General features: G+C 42.2%; 1 protein-coding gene across 3 annotated transcripts in view; it reads right to left on the bottom strand.

Annotated features, from left to right (window-relative positions):
* Positions 1-2,379: 2,379 nt before the first annotated feature.
* Positions 2,380-25,156, bottom strand: part of KCNG4 (potassium voltage-gated channel modifier subfamily G member 4) — a 171,570-nt gene continuing 148,793 nt past the window's right edge. For all 3 annotated transcript variants that reach the window (XM_078669512.1, XM_078669513.1, XM_078669511.1), the window contains exon 3: positions 2,380-4,220. In XM_078669512.1, coding sequence (XP_078525638.1) covers positions 3,450-4,220 — 771 coding nt within the window. In that variant the 3' untranslated portion in view covers positions 2,380-3,449. The remainder of the gene's footprint in view (positions 4,221-25,156) is intronic.

Raw genomic sequence — 25,156 nt, 5'->3', positions numbered from 1 at the left:
TCTAAATGAAATCTACAATTATTGTAAAATAAAACCACACTTACCTTATCGCGGCATCCTGGGCTGCCCTCCTCCTTCTCGCCGTAATCCATGGTCCTACCATGACGTATGTCCAGCGTAAGAGATTACGGTGAGGAGGAGGAGGGCAGCCCGGGATGCCGCGATAAGGTAAGTACGGTTTTATTTTACATTCATTTTAGATTGCAATTAGAAAAGATTTATTGAGGGGTGAGAGGTGGGAGGGTCCGGGGCTGAACTCCGCTCCGCTGCGTAGTCGGAAGTTTTGCAGAAACTTTGTGTTGCAAAATTCTGCAAACTGCGCCAGCGGAACGGAGTTCAGTGCCCAGGGTTAGTTAGAACCCTTTTAAATCGTTTTAAAGTATTTTTGTCACACATTGGTCGGTATACAAATGGTAGGTTATGTTTTTATGGACATACAGCAGTACTTTTTGCTCGCACAAGCATATATATTTAAGAAACTCTGCCATTTACCTTGATGAAAGAGTTTATATGATGAAGTCCTTCCATCATATGAGAGGTACTTGACAGTAACTGTAATGAAGACTTGATCTTGCACCAGCTGGTCAGTGTTGCAATTCCTTAACTATCTAGGGAGCAATATAGCGAGATACCAATATATCCCACCCCTCTAAATCAAGGTATTCTCTTCCGGGCCTTGATATTCCAACTGAACAAAAGGCAAATTCCTGCTGAACAAAAGGCCTTTCCATTGACTTATGTATTGAATTGGCTTACATCCAAGGAACCAGAGAAGTACTTGTTCTTTTTCCAGTGACTGCAAAGAGATACACGTAATAATGGGAAGTGGACCCTACTGCTTTGTTTTATTGGTAGGGTTAACAGATAACTCTACATCACCAGGAGTTCCAAGTTCCAGTCTAATACCGTCATTTTACAGAGAATTGCATGCTGATCCTCATGTCTGAATTGTTATATTAAAGTGAACCAAGACAGTAAGTAGTATGTAAATTGACACAAAAACAAAATAATAGAAATCTATTTTTAAGATGGCAAGTAATTAAAAATTGAGCCGGTTTAAAAACAAATTTATAGAAATACACAGTGGATGGAAATAATATAAGTAACAGAAAAATATCATACATTTTCTGAAGAGAGCGAAAAAATATGTGTTTCAAAAATGTAAACTATGAACCCTATTTAGAATCCTGGTTAGGGAGCATAGTTTTATTATTAAAGCAAAAGAAAACTTATGGGGAAAAGGTAGTGGGAAGCAGTGTAGGAAAAGGAACGAGAGTACGGAAGGAGCCTCAACAAAAACTGGAAAAAAGAGGTGCACGTGAGGGGAATAGATTAATTTTAAAAATCGTTGGAGGAAGCAGTTTAGGAAGGCCCATACACACAAAAACAAGTGGGAATGGGGAAGGAGGATTATGGGTGTGGAAAGGATGAGGAAAGGGAAAGGGGATGAAGGAAAAAAAATCTCTTCAAACTTGAAGGTAAACCAATCAAAAAAAGACTTTTTTTTTTACGATTAATGATGTTTCTATCTTAAAAAATGTGAAAGATAATTTAAAAAAATAGGCTTTCAGTGAATTGGTAAATGGCTTAATCTTGTAAATTTCGGATAAACAGTCTATGCCACATACAATACAGACTACGACATGCAAAATGTGCTTCTGCAACTGAGATTGGCCTGGCACATTCTAAGGCACTGGTCTTCTGTGAGCCAGACCCTCTCCATTGTCTGTTTTTTCCTCACCAGATTGTACTTGTGTCTTTGCACACAAATACCTTTTGTACCATATGGCTCTGTCCCTCGCATAGGCTAAAGTAAATACATTGAAGAATACCACATCGGGAATCAGTGGTGCATTTTTTCTATTGTTAGCTCTGATGGGGTGATCATTTTCTAGACTATAGTTAGGAGAAAATATTTATTTCAGATGACATTTCTTACTAAATTAGCCTGGTGCCACAGTCCAGTAGCCATGAAAAACATGACGTGCTAGCAATAAGACAGAGAGCCATATTACCTAACCAGTGTGGGTTATGTAAAACATACCAAATATTGTTCTGCAGCATTTATGGTGTTTTTGTAATACACAACAGGCCAAACTGATTTTGCTTATGTCCACATAAATATTTATGCACTAGGGAAAACATAGAGAAAAACAGTTTGGAGAGAAATAATGCATAAATGCTATCAATCAAACAGGATTTGTAAAGTGCTGCTTATCACCCGTGAGGGTATCCTGACCCTGGCTATGACGCATCTGATTCTTGCCAATTATTTCTCATGCATAATGTGGTATTTAATTAATAAAAAACAAAAATCCACCAACAACCTTTGTTAAAACAAATCAAGCAAACTGAATTTCACATTATTTATATTTCATATTTATTATTGTAAAAGCGGAAAAGTAATTATTATGTAAACATAGCTATAATAGATCAGTTCTAATCTGCTCCATTTTTTCCAATGATACATAAATCCTGATGTGATATGCCTTGGCATTCAATATTATTACGCAACAGCAGAAGCTATGCAGAAGTACATTTGCTCAGTTTTTGCACCAGTGCAAAATTTACCTAAGATGACCACTCATCCCTTTAATTATATCCAAAGTCCCTGCAGAAAAAGAGGCATTATCCTACATTTTTTTCAAGTATATGGAAAATGGTATTCTGATATGAAACCAAAAGTGATCTCGTCCATTAAAACATACATAAGATTGGCAAACTTTGTTCCACATTTTTTAAAGGGATTGAACTTGTATGTGGTTGTTGTTACTTCACAAAATGGATGATGAGCCAACAGAATAAAGCAAAATACCACCTTTGCACAAAGAAAAACAATTACAAGCTAAGGAAAGTTAAAAGAAAATGATGAAGAAGAGAAGCAAATTGTCATAGAATTAGAAAAGAACTACAAAGAACGCCCTTGTTGTGAACGTCGAATGTATGCCTCTCATCATCTTCATAAAGTGATGCCCAGGAATGTGGTTGAAACCAAGGAGATGCAGGTTAATCCTTTCAAAAGAAGACCAAAGCATTGAAGGTCCTCTCCCTTCAAAACTGCCTAGGAGAGCACCCCTATTTACAAAAGAGGCCCCACGGAGCTCTGATAATCATAAAGCACCAACAGAAAAACACCAAGAACTAAAACACCTGGAAAGCAAATGTATGCATTAAAAAGCATGGTGGGCATTAGGGATTGTTACCATACATCATTGAGCCATTACCACAAAGGTTTCGAGGATCACAGCAAAAGAAAACCCTTTCTCACCCTTCTCCCCTTTTATACTATTGTTCTCAGTCAAGACATACAGCCCTTGGCAATATAGTAAACTTTCTTTGGTCTAAACTCATTCTTAAGTTAGCGTTAGGGAAAGGGTTACATGGAGAAAGGGTACCCCAACCGGCTTGGTTCGCTGAATTTTAATTCAGGTCATCCCTTTGTCCAACATTTATTTTCCTGCATAAAAGTACTTGTACGTGTCCTCTGATACCAAACTCTCTGTGTCATTAAAAGTGTCACTTTCTCCTGAGTCGTTTGCGTTGGCCATTCTGGTCAAGCGACTTTCTAAGCGTTCATGTTCTCTTTTGAGCTCAGCGTAGCAGCGTGAGAAGGTGTGGAAAATGGAGGTAGCAGGGAAGGCCATAATGAGTATTCCACTAAGAATGCTAGTCAGTGCCACCACTTGGCCCGGGATGCTCCGAGGCACCATGTCACCGTAGCCCACAGTTGTCATGGAGATGACTGCCCACCAATAGGAAGCAGGGACGCTGGTGAACTCTTGACACAATCCCATTTCAGTTTCAGCTAGGTGAACCAAGGGTGCAAAGAGGGTGACCGCAACGCACAGGAAGAGCAAAAGAAGGCCAAATTCCCGAGTGCACCGTCGAACGGTGAGGCCCAAAGTCTGCAACCCCAAAGAATGCCGTGCCAATCGCATGACATACAGGATCCGCAGGGCACGCAGCACGCGCAACACCAGCCCAACCTTCTCCAAGTATGAGTTGCTGCCCTGTTTCTCGTCCCCGGTGTGCTCATCTTCGACAATGAGCGAGATGTAGAAGGGTAGGATAGCTAAAGAGTCAATGATGTTGAGTGGGCTTTTGAAAAATTCGCATTTGCTCTTCGTCTGGACAAATCGAAGCAGGAATTCCAGAGAAAACCATGCCACGCAGATGGTCTCAATGATGAACATGTTATAGCACTTCTGAGAGCATTCACCCTGGATAACAAAAAAAGAAAGAGAATAAATATTAGTGTCATACTGCTGTATTCGTTTTATTACCAATCATGAAATATGACAATTTGTGTACATCTATTTCAGGATTTAGGTGGAGCAGCCTGTTTCCTGAAATGAATTAATGTTGACTTGACTGAATGCCATTAATGGCCATTATACTCAGTCTGCTCTGATGCTCATAGGTTTTGCTGGGAACTGCCTATAGGGGTTCTACACATATCAAATAAATCATTTCTAAGGGCTGTACTTTTATCGATTAGCTTCATCAGTCTAATCATTTATTTGCTGATTTGATATTGGACCAAATTAAAAAAATGTCCTGAAGGTGAAACTAGATTACTTGTACGGAGATAGCCTATTGGCGAGCATGGGGAAACAGACTAGCTGATAACATCAAGCACTTCCAACCACATATAACAAACTGTTTAACAAAGGAATACACTCTGTGCCAAATATTTAAATTCAATATTTAAATATACCCTGATTTATTTAAAGTTTTGAATGGTTTGAGGCAGGATTGGGTGCTGGAACACTGTAATAGGATGGGACGAATGTGCACTGCCTAGGCCTCTCTCCTCCCACAAGAACCCCAAAAGGCTCCTGGTCCACTCACCATCTTCATTTTACATTATAGGCTGGACATATCATAGAGGTGAGCAGAATATGGGTAATTATGTGAAATTTTGGAGAATCACTTAAAATTGAGCACATGCAAGGCTGGCATTTAACGTTATTTTTAGCACAAAATATGTCTTCGCATCCCTTTTGGAATGCGAGAATACATGTTGCCGTAATAATAGCATTAAATCACGCAAGATGTTGCTCCAGTGAAATAATTTTGTTCAGAATCTACGGAAAAATAAGCGACGTAGCATAATAGCGTAATGTCAAGCATTTTGGGTAATAAGCACAATGTGAAATTTCAGATATTATGATAGATTATGCTGGCGTAACGAGATTTCACCCAGGCCTAGACAATGTATGGTGTTTGAAGCCTGCAGTGTGTTTTTTTAATCGTGCACACAAGGGTGTAACCAAAACAGTTATTTTATTTTCATGATAGTACTAACCGAATGGCTACCTAATGCCCATACCTGAATCTCTAAAAGCTAAACGGATTTCACGATCTCTGCCCCATGAAGTGAAGGGCATTGTTTGCATCAATTTTATGCTATTTAGCGCCCAGTCTCTAAGCTGCATTGACCGTTCAGATTTTCCATGAGCTGCCATTCCTCCCCTTAACATGAGGAGAATTTTCCACTCAAAAGCGACCCTAGTAACAGCTATCCCCCAAAATATCAGTCGGTACCATCAGGTATCAAACTGGTGCCGCATTGCACTTTTAGGTTTGAGAAATCATAGAACTACAGATGATTACACACTTCTAATGGTGCAAGGTGGGATGAACCTCGTGCCATTGCCACATGATCAAGTGGGCGAGCAGCAGGGGTGGGCGGAACTTGTGGAGTTTCACTCTACGGAGTAATATAAAAACTCAGAGAGATTCCATGGAGTTCTGCCAACGGTCAGAAAAATATTCATGTCGTTCTGGTCGCGTTGCAATTGAGTGCCCGTATCGCAACCAGCGCTGAAAAATCAGTGTGAACAGCACAATGCGATACGCAAGAGTGCACATCCACTCGAGCTGCCGCTTCAGTAGAAAATCTATTAGAGCGGTAGCAAATCTACTTCTGAAGCAGCCCTCTGACAATGGCTTCTTGTAACATCTCATTTCAAAAAATGGCAGAAGGGCATGCCAAAACTTGCCTGCTCTCGTATTTCGGTAGCTTGTAGGAAAAAATGTAGCCACGTGGTAATTCTCAGAATTTGACCAGAACACCATATTACAAGAGTAATGTGTAGTCGCTAAATTCTGCCTATTCCATAGGCAGAATAAAACATTCCACCCACCCCTAGTTAGCAGCATCCCAAGTTAGCAGCATTTGCGACATACTGCAAATATTGGGATATACTGCATGAACAGCCCGGGCTTGCAGCATGGACATGGCTTGAGTCAGATGTAGCTTGGTTCTTGACCTTATAGCATGCCTGTTTCCTCGTCAGATAATCACGCTTGTGGTTGCAGTGCCACACCTCATGACAGTAAAATGGTGGTGAACATGTCAACAGTGAAAAAGGCTGGTAAGTGGTAGAACCATTAAAGTTTCTATTGTAAGTCTGTAAATTGAGATATCCAGATTTACCTTAACCAGGAACAAACCTCCTCCCACTGCCTGCAGTTCTCCACTACTTGCACTTTATCAATGTTCCAATTTCTCCACTGGCCACAATCCTTCACCACCCCCACTCTTCCGCTGCACCACTATTGCAATGATAGGATTACTCTACTCCACCAGACGCTTTCAGGTCATTTGTTGCGCTTAAATAATAATAATACCTCCAAAGCTAAAATGCCTCCAATGCTTTTACTCCTCTTCTTTCTTTACTTCTCCACTCTCATCTGTACTCCACTAATTCAACTACCCCTCACTATTCCACTGCCATCAACTCCCTTGCCATAAGACCTTCAATTATTAGATTCCACTACTGCCTTCATTCCTCCACTGTCTTCACTCTACCACTGCCTCCATTCAGGCTGAACACCTGCTGCATCCACCTTTACATTATTTCTAAACCCCTTCTTTCATTCTTGCCCTGCATCTGTTCGTCCATTCCCCCACTACTGCAACTCCTCTAATAGCACTGTTCCCTAGCGTCACTCCTTTACTCCTTCAATGACTTCATTACTCCAATTCCCCAACTCCTTCAACAACTTTGTGCCTCTAGTACTTCCATTGATGTTTCTTCCGGAGAGTCATGAAAGCAAAGACAAGTGCCTCTTGGATATCCAGGTTTGCCACAGTCATTGTCTCTGACTATTGCTTGCAGTTCTCCACTGCCTCCATTCTGGTGTTGGCTCCATTAATCTAATGCTTCGATGTCTCCACTCCTCTGCTACTCACCCAACTAATGCCCCAGCTCCCAATACATCTCTGGGTTAATACCGACCACAGGCAATTCAAAAAAGCATTTAAAACATGGATGTTTTTTAGCCATGCTTTTAGTCCATTACTCAAATATCTTAATCTGTAGCCCTTGTCTGAAGATACGCAGCAGCGTCTAGAGACGCTTTCAGTGTGATTTGTTCTGCTTAACAAATAACAATAATAATTATAATAATGCTTTATATTTTCACTTTCTTTAATGACCATCACCCCAATACTCATTTCTTCGACTGCTTCCACCCCTCCACTTCTTCTGCTCATTTACTCCTCCACTACCCGACTCTAAACATGTTGTGTGGTAGGATGTGTACCTCAGGCAGATATAACTCTGAAGAGGCGGTGTGGTAGGATGTGTAGCTCAGGCAGATATAACTCTGAATAGGTGGTGTGGTAGGATGTGTAGCACAGGCAGATATAACTCTGAATAGGTGGTGTGGTAGCGTGTGTAGCACAGGCAGATATAACTCTAAAGAGGTGGTGTGGTAGGATGTGTAGCACAGGCAGATATAACTCTAAAGAGGTGGTGTGGTAGGATGTGTAGCACAGGCAGATATAACTCTGAAGAGGCGGTGTGGTAGGATGTGTAGCACAGGCAGATATAACTCTGACTAGGTGGTGTGGTAGGATGTGTAGCTCAGGCAGATATAACTCTGAATGGGTGGTGTGGTAGCATGTGTAGCACAGGCAGATATAACTCTAAAGAGGTGGTGTGATAGGATGTGTAGCACAGGCAGATATAACTCTGAAGAGGCGGTGTGGTAGGATGTGTAGCTCAGGCAGATATAACTCTAAAGAGGCGGTGTGGTAGGATGTGTAGCACAGGCAGATATAACTAAAGAGGCGGTGTGGTAGGATGTGTAGCTCAGGCAGATATAACTCTAAAGAGGTGGTGTGGTAGGATGTGTAGCACAGGCAGATATAACTCTGAAGAGGCGGTGTGGTAGGATGTGTAGCTCAGGCAGATATAACTCTGACTAGGTGGTGTGGTAGGATGTGTAGCTCAGGCAGATATAACTCTAAAGAGGCGGTGTGGTAGGATGTGTAGCTCAGGCAGATATAACTCTAAAGAGGTGGTGTGGTAGGATGTGTACCTCAGGCAGATATAACTCTGACTAGGCGGTGTGGTAGGATGTGTACCTCAGGCAGATATAACTCTGAAGAGGCGGTGTGGTAGGATGTGTAGCTCAGGCAGATATAACTCTGAATAGGTGGTGTGGTAGGATGTGTAGCACAGGCAGATATAACTCTGAATAGGTGGTGTGGTAGCGTGTGTAGCACAGGCAGATATAACTCTAAAGAGGTGGTGTGGTAGGATGTGTAGCACAGGCAGATATAACTCTGAATAGGTGGTGTGGTAGCATGTGTAGCACAGGCAGATATAACTCTAAAGAGGTGGTGTGGTAGGATGTGTAGCACAGGCAGATATAACTCTGAAGAGGCGGTGTGGTAGGATGTGTAGCTCAGGCAGATATAACTCTAAAGAGGCGGTGTGGTAGGATGTGTAGCACAGGCAGATATAACTCTAAAGAGGCGGTGTGGTAGGATGTGTAGCTCAGGCAGATATAACTCTAAAGAGGCGGTGTGGTAGGATGTGTAGCACAGGCAGATATAACTCTAAAGAGGCGGTGTGGTAGGATGTGTAGCTCAGGCAGATATAACTCTAAAGAGGTGGTGTGGTAGGATGTGTACACAGGCAGATATAACTCTGAAGAGGCGGTGTGGTAGGATGTGTAGCTCAGGCAGATATAACTCTAAAGAGGCGGTGTGGTAGGATGTGTAGCTCAGGCAGATATAACTCTGACTAGGTGGTGTGGTAGGATGTGTAGCTCAGGCAGATATAACTCTGAATAGGTGGTGTGGTAGCATGTGTAGCTCAGGCAGATATAACTCTAAAGAGGCGGTGTGGTAGGATGTGTAGCACAGGCAGATATAACTCTAAAGAGGCGGTGTGGTAGGATGTGTAGCTCAGGCAGATATAACTCTAAAGAGGCGGTGTGGTAGGATGTGTAGCACAGGCCGATATAACTCTAAAGAGGCGGTGTGGTAGGATGTGTAGCTCAGGCAGATATAACTCTAAAGAGGTGGTGTGGTAGGATGTGTACACAGGCAGATATAACTCTGAAGAGGCGGTGTGGTAGGATGTGTAGCTCAGGCAGATATAACTCTAAAGAGGCGGTGTGGTAGGATGTTTAGCTCAGGCAGATATAACTCTGACTAGGTGGTGTGGTAGGATGTGTAGCTCAGGCAGATATAACTCTGAATAGGTGGTGTGGTAGCATGTGTAGCACAGGCAGATATAACTCTAAAGAGGTGGTGTGGTAGGATGTGTAGCACAGGCAGATATAACTCTGAAGAGGCGGTGTGGTAGGATGTGTAGCTCAGGCAGATATAACTCTAAAGAGGCGGTGTGGTAGGATGTGTAGCTCAGGCAGATATAACTCTGAATAGGTGGTGTGGTAGCATGTGTAGCACAGGCAGATATAACTCTAAAGAGGTGGTGTGGTAGGATGTGTAGCACAGGCAGATATAACTCTGAATAGGTGGTGTGGTAGGATGTGTAGCACAGGCAGATATAACTCTAAAGAGGTGGTGTGGTAGGATGTGTAGCACAGGCAGATATAACTCTGAATAGGTGGTGTGGTAGGATGTGTAGCTCAGGCAGATATAACTCTGAAGAGGTGGTGTGGTAGCGTGTGTAGCTCAGGCAGATATAACTCTGACTAGGTGGTGTGGTAGGATGTGTACCTCAGGCAGATATAACTCTGAAGAGGTGGTGTGGTAGCGTGTGTAGCTCAGGCAGATATAACTCTGACTAGGTGGTGTGGTAGAGTGTGTAGCTCAGGCAGATATAACTCTGAAGAGGTGGTGTGGTAGCGTGTGTAGCTCAGGCAGATATAACTCTGACTAGGTGGTGTGGTAGGATGTGTAGCTCAGGCAGATATAACTCTGAATAGGTGGTGTGGTAGGATGTGTAGCTCAGGCAGATATAACTCTGAAGAGGTGGTGTGGTAGCATGTGTAGCTCAGGCAGATATAACTCTGAAGGGGTAGTGTTGGAGGAAATATAGCTTAGGCTACCAGGACTCCAAACACGTGCTGTGGTAGGAGGTATTGCTCACGCTGAAGGGATTCCAAGCTGATGATATGGTTGGAACAATATCTGAGGCTGACGGGACTCTGAATAGGTGATGGGTTAGGAGGAATAGCTCAGGCTGCTTGGACTCCAAAGAGGTGATATGGTAGAAGGTGTAGCTGAGGCTGCTGGGACTCTGAGCAGGTGGTGTGGTATAGCTCATCCTGAAGGGATTCCAAGCAGGTGATATGATTGGAACGATATCTGAGGCTGCTGGAACTTTGAGTAGGTGGTGTGGTAGGAGGTGTTGCTCAGGCTACTAGGATGTGCTGTGGTAGGAGGTATAGTTCACTCTGAAGGGATTCCAAGCAGGTGATGCGGTTGGAACTATATCTGAGGCTGCTGGGACTCCAAAGAGATGATATGGTAGAAGGTGCAGCTGAGGGTGCTGGGACTCTGAGCAGGTGGTGTGGGAGGAGGTATATTCATGCCGAAGGGAGGTGATATGGTTGGAACTATATCTGAGGCTGCTGGGACTCTGAGCAGGTGAATGGGTGGTGGAACCCAGGCTTCTGGTACACTGAGCTGGAGTTGAGATATGTGGTGTAGCTTTGGCTACTACTAGGACTGAATACATGGTGGAGTAGGGCAGAGATCAGGGTGTCGATATTCTGAACATGCCAAGGAGGAATCTAGAGATATTTGTGCTAACCAAGTGTTCTGTTGTTTATAGTGAACCCACGCCATCCACCTTCTCTGTCCACTAAGTGATGACACTGGCTGTAATGTGTTAGAGGTGTATGCCATGTGGGGCACTCATGCCATTTCTTCTGAAGACCGGCAAGTGAGAAGTCTCCAGGCGTACACACTGCTCTTCATGTTTGTTAAATGCCAAACGCCATGGGAACCTGGCTCCCATGAAAATAAAACACATTTAGGGCCGTTATATACTTGGTTGCTAATTAATGAATACAGTAAATACATTTTGCCCCATTTTCAGCCTTTAAGCATGATCTACGTCCCTCAGTTTCAGAGGCATTTAGGAGCTTGTTTTATATGGTTATAATTAAATTTTCCTTCATTTTTAAATAACCCTATTTGGTTCTGCCTATCTATTCTTTACACCAGTCTTAAGGACATTCTTTGTTGGCCTATGAAAAAGCACTGACCCTTAAAGATGATGCCTATCTGACAATGCACCATGTAGCAGCAAGGCAAACAATAGTTTACACCAAATGAAACTGAATTCTAGAGATGGTTAAACAAGGTCACTGATCTGGTAAGTTCGTGTCTTTTACCAATAGTATCCATACTATGCCTTAAAAAACAGAGAAGCGCTAAACCACAATTTCAGCTATGAGCCAATTTACCAAAAACCTCAACATCTTCCCCTATACCAGATATCAATTTGGGGCAATCTACTCCTGAGGCGTGGTGCTAAACCGGACCAGCAGGAGAATAACATGACCCCCATGAAAATAGTAGTTCTGGTCGTTTTGTCTTTAATGCAGCTAATGAAACTGAATATTTTTTATTCGATTTTTAGTACAACAAATAACAACAAAAGACAAATAAAAGAAATAAAGAAAAATACACATAATCTCACAGATGAGTCATTCGGCCTAATGATCTCTTTCCACTTGCATCGACTCAAACCCGTACATAAAGTTTAAGTTTTACCATCAACATGCCTCTCACCACTTTTAGTCTATCTTAACTGACTTTGTTATCAGGATTTAGGGGCCACATGTACAACATGCTTTAGTGGTCGCAAACTGAGAATTGGGCCATTTGTGACCCCTAATGTGTTGTTTCGCATGTACCAACCCTATTTTGTGAGTCCGTAATCTATTGCTGTATTGCAAGATAGGATTTGCGAGTCGGTATTTGGAAGGGGCTTTTCAAGGGCGTCCCTTCCTAATAGTGGGTCGCAGGGGCATTTATGAAGGTTTTGCGACTGGACTGCGGGCGCAAAACATTCATATTTTACTGATTTTGTGAAGAAGGTAGTAACCCATTCACAAATGGGAGAGGGTCCCCAAGGTACCCCTTCTCCTTGGTGAATTGCGGTCACCAACATTTTTTACGAGCAGGCAGGGGTCCCACGGACCACCTCCTACTCTTTAAAAAATGAAAAGGTAGCTTTTCATTTTGTTTTTTATTGCATCCCATTTTCCTTTAAGGAAAGTAGGATGCATTTCATTTAAAGAAATGCTTTATTTAAAAAGCAATCACAGACCTCGTGGTCTGCTGACCCCAACAGGCCACCATCTCTGTGATTATAGGTCATTCCTAATTGCGACCTGTCTCATGAATATTGATGAGGCAGGACAATTGCAACACCATTAGGAAGCGCAAACAGTGTGAGACGCAGTTGTACATCACATTTTGTGAGTTCCTAATTGCAAGTCGCAAAAAGACGCAATTAGGAACTCGCAGAATGTTTCCAACGTACATGTGGCCCTTAGATCCGCTTCCCTGCTTCTCATATATTCTTTTTAAGGATCCCAAAAGTCTCTCGGGGTGCTTTTGGATGCGCCAGTTAAGAATAGTCGTCAATTTGTGCATTACCATGTCTTTTAATAATGCCTCCTTTATGGGCTTTTGGGAGCCATCAATCACATCGCCTGATCGCCACTCACCTTTTGGCCAGAAGCAAAGCCACTGATACCAGTCTAAGCATCGTGCCTGGGATTGCCACTGTAAATTGTAGTAAAGCCATTTCCAGGGTCGGCACAATGTTCAGCTCTAACCTTTTAGTGACTTTCGTGAATACCTGTCCATTAAAAGATCATTTGGTTGCAACTGCAGGCAAAGCCTATAATTAAATGACTTACCTTGAACTTGTGCACACCAATATTTCCAAGTCGTATCTGTTATGGGTTTGGCTAATTTTATTATCTTGCATTCTTTTTTTACATGAGCACCAGTTACGTTACAGACGGGCCCATTTCTTTTTCTTTTTTTTTGTTAGGCACAGGGAGATTAAGTGATTTGCCCAGAATCACTGGATGATGAGGGTCTCTGCTGAGATTTGAACCCAGTTCCTCAGCTCGACTGCTCAAGCCGTTAGGTCACATCCTCTCCAACAACAGGATTATTCATTAAAATAAATGATACATCAGAGGCCCTGATTAGGAGTTTAGGTGTTATTTATCATACATAATAAATAAAGATACCACAAGGTACGTTATTTATTGTGTGCAATAAATAACACCTATTTCGAGTTTGTAGGGAGTAACATGCATATTTTTGTGTTTAATGCACCAAAATCTGTATGTCATGGTAATTACAGCATGGTTTTCCTTTGTTAAATTTCGGAAAGTTTGACCTACCCGAAATTTAAAGAAGGTTGAGGTATTTAATGTATCTGATAATTATCGGATGCATTAAATAACAATCAACTCATAATTCTGACCCCTGTGCAAACAGGGGTTTATGCAGGGGTCGGAAATTAACAAATCACTCGTAATCAAGCACATGAACTGGAACTCATCTCCACACTTTTAAATGAAGTCTGCGAACAAGAACAACCAGATTCCAAAGAAAAGCAGGGGCTTGCACTGTATCACCAAATGCGATGCAGTGCGTGCAACGAAATTTGTTTTATTTATTTATTTGTTTACTTACCTGTTAAACTCCGTAATCCATACATTACTACCCCCCACCCTGCCCCTCCCCCTCCCCACGTCACCGCCCGGCCGGTACTCGCACTACCGGCCGCGGCTGCTCCTGGAGGTGGTCCGACAATTGAAATAGCTATAACTGAGGACCAATGGATTGAACACTAACCACGTGTATATAATGGTGAGGGTAGCCCTGACTTGCAAGCAAATAACAAGCAAGGGGAAATATCTCTGGACTCTTCGACCCAATACTCCGATCTCCAGTTTACACTGGAGGAAGTGAATAGGGCTATCTCTTCAAGCCTGGGCGGTAAGGCCCCTGGGCCGGATGGGGTGCCTGTAGACTTGTTCAAGTCAAATATGACTCTATGGGGGACAATTATCACCCTGGAAATCACTGCTAGTTGTTTTGCCCCTTTTTTGACAACTTGGGTTGAATCAACTATTGTGTCAATCTTCAAAAATGGGAACCGCCAGGACCCTGGATGCTATAGGTCCATTTCATGATTGGACTCCCTGACCAAAGTAGTTGGTAGAATAATTTTAGAACGGCTACATGTATGGGCAGAAGATAACAAAGTCCTATCTGATATTCAATATGGATACCATGAGGGCCTAGGGACAATTGAACAAAGCATAAATTTAGCTATCTTTGTCAGGAAATACACACGGGTGAAGGAGGACAGGTTGTTTCTAGTTTTTGTGGATCTCACCGCAGCTTTTGATTCTGTGATACATGGTCAGCTTTGGGAGATCCTCGAAGAGATGGGGTAGATGTCCAAATTATCCATCTTCTTAGGCGCTTAAATAGCAATGCGAATGCGCGAGTCCGATTTGGCATGAGTGGTGATCGCACTGCCCCATTTCCAATAAGGAGGGGGGTTAGGCGGGGATGTGTCCTAGCCCCTTTTCTTTCTAATCTGTACATTAATGGCTTTGTGGGAGGCGCTGACTAAAGATAATCAAGATTTCGACCAAATAGCTGGACGTCCAGTACCATCTCTTCTTTACGCTGACAACACGGTTTTAATGCCACAAACACACATAGGTCTGCAGAGGGTGCTAGCTAGATTTTCAAATGTTATGAGTAATCTTGGTCTCAGGGTGAACACCTCAAAGACCTTTATAATGAGGTGTGGCCGGGGTAGTCGGAGGTGTAAGGATATGTTTGTGGAAGGACAGAAGATAGAGCCCTTGGAATACTCTTTGATCAAAATGACTCATGGGTCCAAGCTGTACTAGTAAAAAAACTAGCGTTTTTAAGGACTACTGCTGCACTTGTTAACATTTCGAGAAAGTTGGGCAGGAGACTGCCAGTCGAGCTTATTTAGATTTACAAAGTTAAAAGTGTCTCCACAGCTATGTATGGGGTTTTGTTGACACATATCCGTTACAAATGGTGGAAAATACCTTCCTGAGATATATTCTGTCTGTTCCGAGTAGTACGTCTTCGTATGTGTGTCATGCCGAGTTGGGTTTATCATACATTTCTGATCTTATCAAAATGGAGCCTATTTTATTATGGCACAGGAAATGGACAAAAACAGAGACACAGTTAAATAGGAATATTTTAATAGACAGCTTGAAATTGGAAGGGTTTCTAAAGATCCCCTGGGTAAGGTATGTCTGAAATTTTATGCATGACTTAGGTCACATAGAATATTTTACTGACCCTACTACGATGCAGACCATAACGAGAAAGGACTTAAAAAAAGATGGTCTTCTGTTACTGGACACATTAAGAACATTGGCTGAAATGATGAAGCCTAGTGTCCAGTATAACCAACTGATTTAAACTACTTTTAATATTCAACCATATTTAACATTTGTACCTGGTGGCCATTATAGGCTCTTACTGACTAGATTTAGGTTTGGGATCTTCCACAGTCTAGTAAGCCTCAAAAAAATTAATGACTGGGCTCGAGAATTGCAACTCTGTCCTTGTGATAATCACTCAGATCAATCCACTATACATGTAGTCCTATTTTGTAGATTCTATAGTGAATACAGAAAAGCTTGGATTATTCCAATCTTAAAATCTCTGGGGATTAGACAATGACGCCTGGCCCTCTTTGAATTACAGTTTCTTGATAATGTACATAGAGTGTGGAGGACAGGAATGTTCCTAAAGAAAGTATTTAGCCACAGGAAAAGCATTGTAATCTAAGTACTGAGGCCATAAAGACATACGGTCATATTGTTATTAACTCTGAATTTTATAATGATTTATATATAATACGCTCTTGTATTGCTTTATTGCTATCCTGTGTAACAAATTGATTGTTTTTATGTGCTTTTATGATTGTATGATACAGCAATCGAATAAAGCTGCTCTTGACTTGACTTGACAACTAGCAATAAGATATCAGCAATCCTTTGCAAGCAGTCAAGAAAGTCATGGATCTAGAAGCTTGCGTAACAGCATGACAGAGCTGTGGGGCGGAGGAGGAAATGCAACAAGAAACTCCTTTGTGAATTAATTCTACCTACGATGTGGCAGAGTGTAATACCCTATTACACACCTAGTTTTTTTTTTCTAAACCAGCACAAACCATGGGTCATCGACTGAACTGACGATTCAGGGATACAGTTCTGGAGACAAAATTTGGCATCGTAGTGCTTATTCGTAATGAGCTCAGAGGTCTTCTGCAGTGTGCCGATCAGATGCTGTAAGTACAGTCCAACATGCTTTAATGTCACCAAGTGGATCATTTCCTCCTGAAATGCTAGGTGGATCAACATGTACTTCAGATTAGTGAGACAAGTTTAACTTTAAAATTATTGGAACACATCAAAATCTGAGAAAGAAACTTGCCTTATCTGATAGTTAGAAGCATGTTCAGGGCACCAATAACCGCCACCTAGAAACTGAATTCTTTGACTAGACTCTTAGCTTATTTCTCTAAGATTTTGTCACCAAAAATTGGTGTAATACCTACTGAGATTCCACATCTTACAATGGAGGCTCAACAGTTGCCTGCTATTAACCCGGCTGAACACTCTCCGACTGCACATAACGCTGAGAATGTATAACCCAGTATATTATGTAATCACTGGAATAGCTATCATAAGTGTGTGATGAATGAACTCATTTAACCAGTGCTTTAAATATTAATAGGATGTACTATTGTATTCACTCATGTTTTCATGAGCAAATATATATTGTCTTCCCAACATTTTCTTAAGTAAAGCACTAACATCCCATGGGTTAATGTCTGTGCTAGAAAAGAAAAAATAAATAAACTGACACAGCATTTAAAGAAAATAAACCTCAATTCAGAAATTACGGCAAGAAAGAGGGCCTGCATTTGCAGGGCAGGAAATGTCTGTGATGGTTCAAGTAGGAAGGCTTGACGGAGGGCACTGCTGACATATAAAAATAAAACACCACATATCTCTGTCGTCCTTACACTTCATCCCCGTCCTGTCTGAGGCGGTGAGTGAAGTATAAATCCAGGAACCCCACTTGCTCTAGACATTAAAACAGAGGCAAACTGGACAATAAGAAGTTAAAACAAGCATTTGCAATGCAATAGGTCTCACTTTTTTTAGAGTTAGAGCTACTGGCGTTGTAAATGACAATGTCTTTTACCCTTGTGTTAATGAGTGGATGTGTGTGGTTTGAGTGGAGCTGTGTTAGTTGGATCGCAATTGTGTGGTGAGGAGTGGATTTGTGTAGTGGAAATATGTGGCATGGTGTGCAGTGGAATTATGTGTATAGGAATTATGTGGTATTGAGTGTTTTTTAATATGACGCAAATGAAATAGACTCATTAGTTCTATGTGAATCCTTTTTTATTAAAAGCAAACAAATAAGCCAAAGCATTATTTAAATGCGGCAACTGGATGGAGACAGACATGGTGTGAATATGGAAGGGGTGAAAACTGTTGCAGCAGGGTGCTAGAAGTCCTTTTGTGTAACTTAAGTCAAATGTTCACATATGTTAATAGATGTGGTGACAGGAACCTGTGTCACCAGATGTAATGCCTGCAGATGTACCTTTGTTTTTTGCAACAATGGAAAAGTACATCAGTCATTTTGTGTTTAATACTATTGTGGTATGGCTGGTGGAATAGGTTGACGAGGAAGAGTCCCCTCTGGCACAATGGGCGACTGCCGCAGTTGGCTATTTTACCTGGGTTTCGTGGCTGATACAGTATTGGTATCTCTACACTGGGTGATGTAATGCGGGGCCGGTACTGAAGTCCTTTCAGCCAAAAACTCAATTTTACACATATCTTCAGTTCAGACACGCTATTTCCCCTAGTTTGGAGGGCTTTGAATCATTGGCCGAGTTTAGCCTGATTGATGTGAAGGTGTTCATGGAAGATCCCCAAGACCACAAGATCTCAAAAATGTACCAATCCCTGATTACTCATAGCTCCCCCATGATGCAGTACCTCAGGGAGGCCTGGGAGGGTGACATGGGCCCGCTGGAGGAGGAGGACTGGACAGAGGCCCTGGCCTCCCTGCGGGGGCTGCCATAGCCATAAATCTACACCTTATCTAGTTCAAGTACCTTCATCGGGTATACACCAGGGTTAGGCTCTGGAGGGCAGGTCTGGTGGCTTGCCCTGTGTGCCTCAGATGTGAGCGGGAGGAGGGCACACTGCTGCATACAGTCTGGCACTGCTCTGCATTGGCACGCTTTTGGAGGGGAGTTATGGCCTGCCTTTCTGAAGTGTTGGGTTGGGACCTTCCCTGCTCGCCGAAGCCGGTACTCCTACATGATATAGACGGGGTGGTGGATAACATATACAAACGCCATCTTATTCTACTAGGGTTCACCATGGCTAAAAGAGATATTGCTATGGCCTGGAAGTCACCGGTGGCGCCTTCAGTGTCCGCAGGGAAGAACGGTCTGGACTTCTGCATGGGTTTAGAGATTCCCATCTTCACAGCAAGAGGGTGCCCGCTTAAACATTTTAAAATCTGTAAGCGATGGGCGGACTACCGAGGCTTGGAGTTGGAGCCTGTTCCGATGGTGGGCCCTCGACCCAGCTTAACTTTCTATTTTGATGATACAGGACATAGTCTCTTGTGCGATGACAGACCATGCTTTTCACAGACAATGCCTTTGCTGTGCTGGTCTGAAGGGGACATTAGTGTGATTGGGGGGTGGGTTTGTGTGGTTATGGTTACTTTGTTGGTTTTTCATTTGTATTGCTTTTCATTTTTCCTTGCTTTGCTCATGTAAACAGTCAAAGCCAGAATGATGTATGTTTCTTATGCAGAAGTTTCTGGAGTACAGAGCTCTGCTCTATGTGTGCTAATTGACAAATAAAATCTGTTTAAAAAAATAAACTATTGTGGTATTTTAAAATAAAGTTTCCTGTACAAAGCATGATGTTGCTTAACATCAATCAATTTTGTTTGTAAGCAAGTGTGTTTGCAATGACTGTGCTTTGTAAGTAAAAGATAGCACTTGTCTGTTTATACCCGAAATGAGTTTATGTGTGTGAAAAGCACAGTGATGTAATTTTGTTTTAAATTTACACCATAAAATGAGTGTATGCATATTTAAAGTTTGCACCTAAGTTTTTTTAAGTGCTGAAAGGTAGTTTTTTTATCAGTTTATTTGCACATATTTCCCTTAATGAAATGCAAAAATTTTAAAGATGCCACTTTGAAGAGCAAAAGAGAAAGCTTTCTAGTAATTGCATTTCGATCCCACAGTCTTTTAGAAGTGAAATGTAGTGAAAAGAGGGGTTTTATGTTTTTTTCATTATATTAAAGGTTTCTGCTGTAAAGCCTGTGTCGCCCTGATCAAGTCAAACAATTGAAGGAAGTGCTCCAACTATTTCACATATCGCTGTCCGTTTCTAAGCAGTATCATTTATGTTGTGTAAAACAAACACAATACTTGTATTTGTATTATACATAAAACAATAGAGTAAACCTTAAATATAACCTTGGATATTATAGCAGCCACTGTTTCCAAAACTGAACCCAGGGAAACAAATTCAGTTACACAAGCAACAAGGTACATGCTCATATTTTTTCGTTGTTTATTGCTTACTAACAAATATTGTAAAACTTAACAAAGCTACATATCAGCAAGTTATCATGTGGAATACTTTAAAAGCTAATTCTGCACACACTTCCTGTGTGACCTCTATAGAAGATTGATGTCTTTTTTTTTAAAATGAAGTGTTCTAGTAAATTCATTTTAAACCTGTAGTGCTTTTGAACTTTAATGAAAATTAAAGATATGGCACACTCGTTTTTATAACACTATAGTGAAAAATTAGTCTTTACTGAGCCTATAGTAGGTAATACATTTCGTAGAGTCTCTGCCCTTCTTTGTCTGAAGCCCGCACCAGGATGATGTCACATATGGCCTAGGAAAGTAGAGAATCTGCCTGCTTCCTTTTGAAATGAGCCAGCTGGAACAGATGAGCCAAAAGATTAGCATGGCCATAAATATTATTATCTGCTTTACTAGCTGCATTTTTTTTGTCACAAAGACGTACAGTAAACAAGAGAGGAAGGACGGCAGCAATGAAAGGAGAGAGGGGGTATGATTGAGGAGGCAACTGATGGGCAGAGATGGCCAACTAAAAGAATCAATCCGTGATGTCCCGAGGGAGGGAGCAACTGTCCAAATCTACCCCACTTGCTCCCTAGACCTTTTCCCTGTCGGATTTGGTTGCCCAAGCTGGGCTGTAGTAGCAAACTAACTTGTACAGACTTTTCAAAAGTTTGAAAACTTTAAATTGACAATTACTTGTTTGCAGTTTAATTAAAATGTGATAAAACCTTCAAAAATAGCTACGTCCTGAACCCTCCCGTGGATTTTGCTAATCAAGGACTCTAAGCATTCATAAAAATAAAATCTTTTGCTATAAATTGGTATTGTGCTTCTTTTGTGTTGTGTAGCTTCCTTATTTCATTGTTTGTATTGTTAAATGATTTACACTAAGTTCCGTGTGCAAGACTTACTGCTTAAAGCCATATCTACCCAGGGTTGAGCTTAAGGTTGTCCAAACGAGCCTGACTGGACCCAAGACTTTTTATGAGTGTATTACACAGTAAGGCTACACAGCCATCCCATATCATACACCCAAATACTCACAGCTGCTTTCTTTTCAATGATTTGTACATCTGCTGGATAACCCACCCAACGCATATGCATTAAGGATGATTGCCTACATGGATAGCCCTGACTTTGAACACAAGTGCCCAACCCTGACTTTGCACCAGTAGCCTACCCACAAAGCTGGTCACTGCCTGGAGCTCATCTTCTCCAAGATCCCAATTCTCATCAAATTAGAGAACCCTCCAGGATCCTATTTCGGACAAACTCATAATAATTTAGGCAATTCAGGGTCAATTCAACAACAAAAGGCCTCCTCTAATTGCCAATTGTCTCTTATTCCAGAAAACGTGTAACGTCCCAAACTCTTGCAGTTATTATTTCCCTGCTGGACTGCTCAAAACCAGAAATACTAAGTCTGATAAAAATGAAAGTGATCATTGATTAAGTGGTTGTCCATGCTAAGTCAAGCCCAAAGAGTTCTCTGAATGACTCTACCTAATTAAATTACAATAAAGTACGCTGGAAAGGTGGCTGTGTTTTTCATTGACTCAACAGAGCCAAAATCAAAAGTATTCATAACCAACAATTCAGCCAAAGAATTCTTCTAAGCTGCACACAGTCAGCCATTCCTTTAGCATTCATCAACTTTGCAGAAATCATGTATTACACTTCCAATATGATATAACCATTATTTTGGGTACCATCACCATCATTAACATGTAACATGAATTTTTTCTAACGATCCGAGGTTGACAGTAAAAGATCCTTTTTTTCTGTCATGGTCAGACCATCTGGCTGTACCATTTACTATGTCCTGTCCATTTTTGGATGGTTTTAGCAATATTCCGAGTAAAACGGAATTACGTAGGAATCTGAATAATATTAGGGAAGGTTCCTTTATACCTTGGATATCGAGCATGTCTTCTCCCCTGGGGGACAATGTCCAGTCAGCTGTCCTACAATATGATAAGACCATCACTGAGGCCTTGGAAGTATTGGCCCCTACACGGCCATGCTATTCTGCCAGAAAAAGACCTTCAGCCCCGTGGTTTACGGAGCATTTAAGATTACTCCGACAAGAGGTTAGGAGACAGGAGCGTTTATGGCACACCAGCTGGGATTTAAGGGATAAGGATACCCATAAGATCTTGATAAGAAAGTATAAATTGGAGGTTATCAGGGTAAAACAAGAATACTTTACTGCCCTGACTTCCGCACTTTCTTCTCCTAAAGAGCTCTTTAGGATAGCGGATTCCCTTACCACCCTTCAGATCCCCGACCCGGTGATTGCGTCCCAGGAGCTTTGTAACAACATAGCGTCTTTTTTCCAGACTAAGATCCTGGACATTTATACTGCTTTAGAGTTACTGAGACCTGTCACCGCTAAGCCTGTTGTTCCCGCTGCTCCGGACCCTGCTATCTCGGAGAGACCTCAGGCATTTTACCTGGAATCCTTCCCTCTTCTCTCCCTACATGATGCAGAGACATTTCTTGATAAAATTAAATCTGCCTCTCCTCTGGATGTTTGCCCGCTTAAGATCTTGAAGCAGTGTAGGAATTCTCTCTTACCCCCTTTGGTAGACATCATGAATAGGGCCATGAGGGAGGGTATTTTTCCTCAACAGTGGAAAAATGCAGTAGTAAGACCTCTGCTCAAGAAACCCTCTCTCGACCCTGGCGTACTAAAGAATTTCCGTCCCATCTCACTGCTCCCAGCCCCTGCGAAGATGCTAGAAATCCATTTGAACAAACATCTTGTTGCCTTCATGGAAAACTCTGGCTGTTTAGATCCTTCCCAGCATGGTTTCAGGAGGGAACATAGCACCGAGTCTGCCCTCACCATAGTACTGGATAATATCCGTATGTGTGTGGATAGGGGACAGACCTCCCTCCTGATCCTTTTAGATCTTACAGCCGCCTTCGATACCCTTTCTCCCTCAGTCTTAACATCTCGTCTGAGGGAGATTGGGATTCAGGGGGAGGCACTAGCTCTTCTTACCTCTTTCCTCGATCAACGAGAGCAAAGAGTGAAGCTGGGTTCCTTTCTATCTCCATCCCTGTCTGTGCAATGTGGGGTCCCTCAAGGGTCGGCGCTAAGTCCGACCCTTTTCAACATCTATGTGACCCCCCTTGCCAGACTAATTAGATCTTTTGGGATGGAGGTAGTCTCTTATGCGGATGACACCCAGATCCTCATCTCTCTCTCCCAGCCAGCTTTTCCGACAGCCTCCAATTTTAGATCTTGTATGGAGGCTGTCGGACAGTGGATGATTCACAATTCGCTAAAGCTGAATGGGGAGAAGACGGAGGTGATGGTGTTCGGAGGTAAGGAGGAGTTATGGTCAGCCGACTGGTGGCCAGACTCACTGGGAGCATGTCCTGTCCCTGCTGCATCTGCTAAAAATCTTGGGGTAGTGATTGATCCAACCCTCGGTATGTGCCAGCAGGTAAACAGGACCATCTCCACCTGTTGGGGCATCCTCCGCATACTGAGGAAGATCAGGCACTATCTCTCGCAGCAGGCTAGGAAACAACTGGCAGTTGCTCTAGTGGGCTCTCGTCTGGACTACTGCAATGCGCTGTATGCAGGACTGAATAAAAGTCTGCTGCAGCGCTTGCAGGTGGTCCAGAACGCAGCGGCTAGGTTTGCTCTGGATTTACCTCGAGGCACCTCGGCCACCATGGCCAGAAAACGACTTCATTGGCTCCCCATGGAAGACCGTATCGTGTTTAAGATCTTGTGTCTTATCTACAAGACCTTAGCTAAAAACAGCCTCTTGGGAATTGGATCTATCCTGTCGCGCTATAGTCCTTGCAGGACTTTACGCTTCTCAAGTAAGGCCTTTCTATCAGTTCCGCGCATTCGAAAAGCGAGATGGGGTGGCAAAGCCTTTTCCGCCCTGGCACCTAAGTGGTGGAATGCTCTCCCGGGGGAACTGAGGTCCCTCCCTACCCTGCAGTTATTTAGAAAGGCCCTGAAGACCCGTCTTTTTGCGTGCGCATACCTGTAGCTTGATTTGCCATTTTTTTGATCTGTTTTGTTAGGCGCCTTGATACCTCAGGGTTTTAGTTGCGCGATATAAATTAATTTCAATTTCAATTTCAATTGCTGCTGCAAACCACCAATGAACTACCATTGCCTCACCACCTTCTGCAAGTCCAGAAAGTGGATGGGTCTAGTCTCAATAACAGATACAATCTACCAGCTATCAGAATGACACTGACAATGTAAGGCCATTAAACTCTGTTAATCACCCACCATGCCTTTTATTAGGAACTATCCGCCTGATTCATCAAGCTAAATTGCACTCGCAAAGGACAAGATTCTCAGAATCTTGCCTTTTGCGAGTGCAATTTTTGCATTTGGGATTCATCATCCCAAATGCAAAATTCGCTGTTTAAGAATTCGCACATTTGCGAAGAATTGTATTTAAGGAATCTCTATTTGAGATTCCTTAAATGCAATTCATGAAGCATTTTTAAATTGCGAAAATGCAATTTTGGGCCGCTATTTACCGAGAGGTCAGACCTCTCGGTAAATAGCAAAAACGTAGAAAAATGCTTTTAAAAGCATTTTTCTAAGTTGCATGTTGCACACACACATGTCCTCTGGACATGTGTGTGTGCAACACCTGATTCAATTTGCATTTAAGGGGTGCTACAGGGTGTCCTTTGGACACCCCTGGCACCCTTTAATTCACTATCTTATTTGCGATTAGCTAATTGCTAATCGCAAATAAGGAATACTCCCCATTCATTCCTATGGGCCTTTTGGCCCATAGGAATGAATGGGGAGCTATTCCTTATTTGCGATTAGCAATTTGCTAATCGCAAATAAGGAATGTGTAGGAATCGCATTTCTTTATGCAATTCCTACATGAATCCCGTTTTGCAAGTCCTTAATAGCGATTCGTTATGAATCGCTATTAGGGGCTCGCAAAACGGGAGATTGATGAATCAGGCTATATGTTAATTAACACTTCACCAGAACAAGAGAAAGTCCTCTTGTGCTTCAGAAACTTTCCGATAGCTTTTTTTCATTGAAGATACCCAATTCTGACACAGAATACTTAAACAACTACCTAATAATTGTCGGCCTCTTCTACCATGCCAAATTAATACAGACAGGGGTAAATACCTAAATTATTACCCATCCGAACAGAACAACTTTCATA

Source organism: Lissotriton helveticus, chromosome 12 (assembly GCF_964261635.1).
Source record: "Lissotriton helveticus chromosome 12, aLisHel1.1, whole genome shotgun sequence".
NCBI lineage: Eukaryota > Metazoa > Chordata > Amphibia > Caudata > Salamandridae > Lissotriton > Lissotriton helveticus.
Note: the sequence above shows the minus strand (reverse complement) of the source record. Positions and strands in the feature narration are given on the sequence as shown.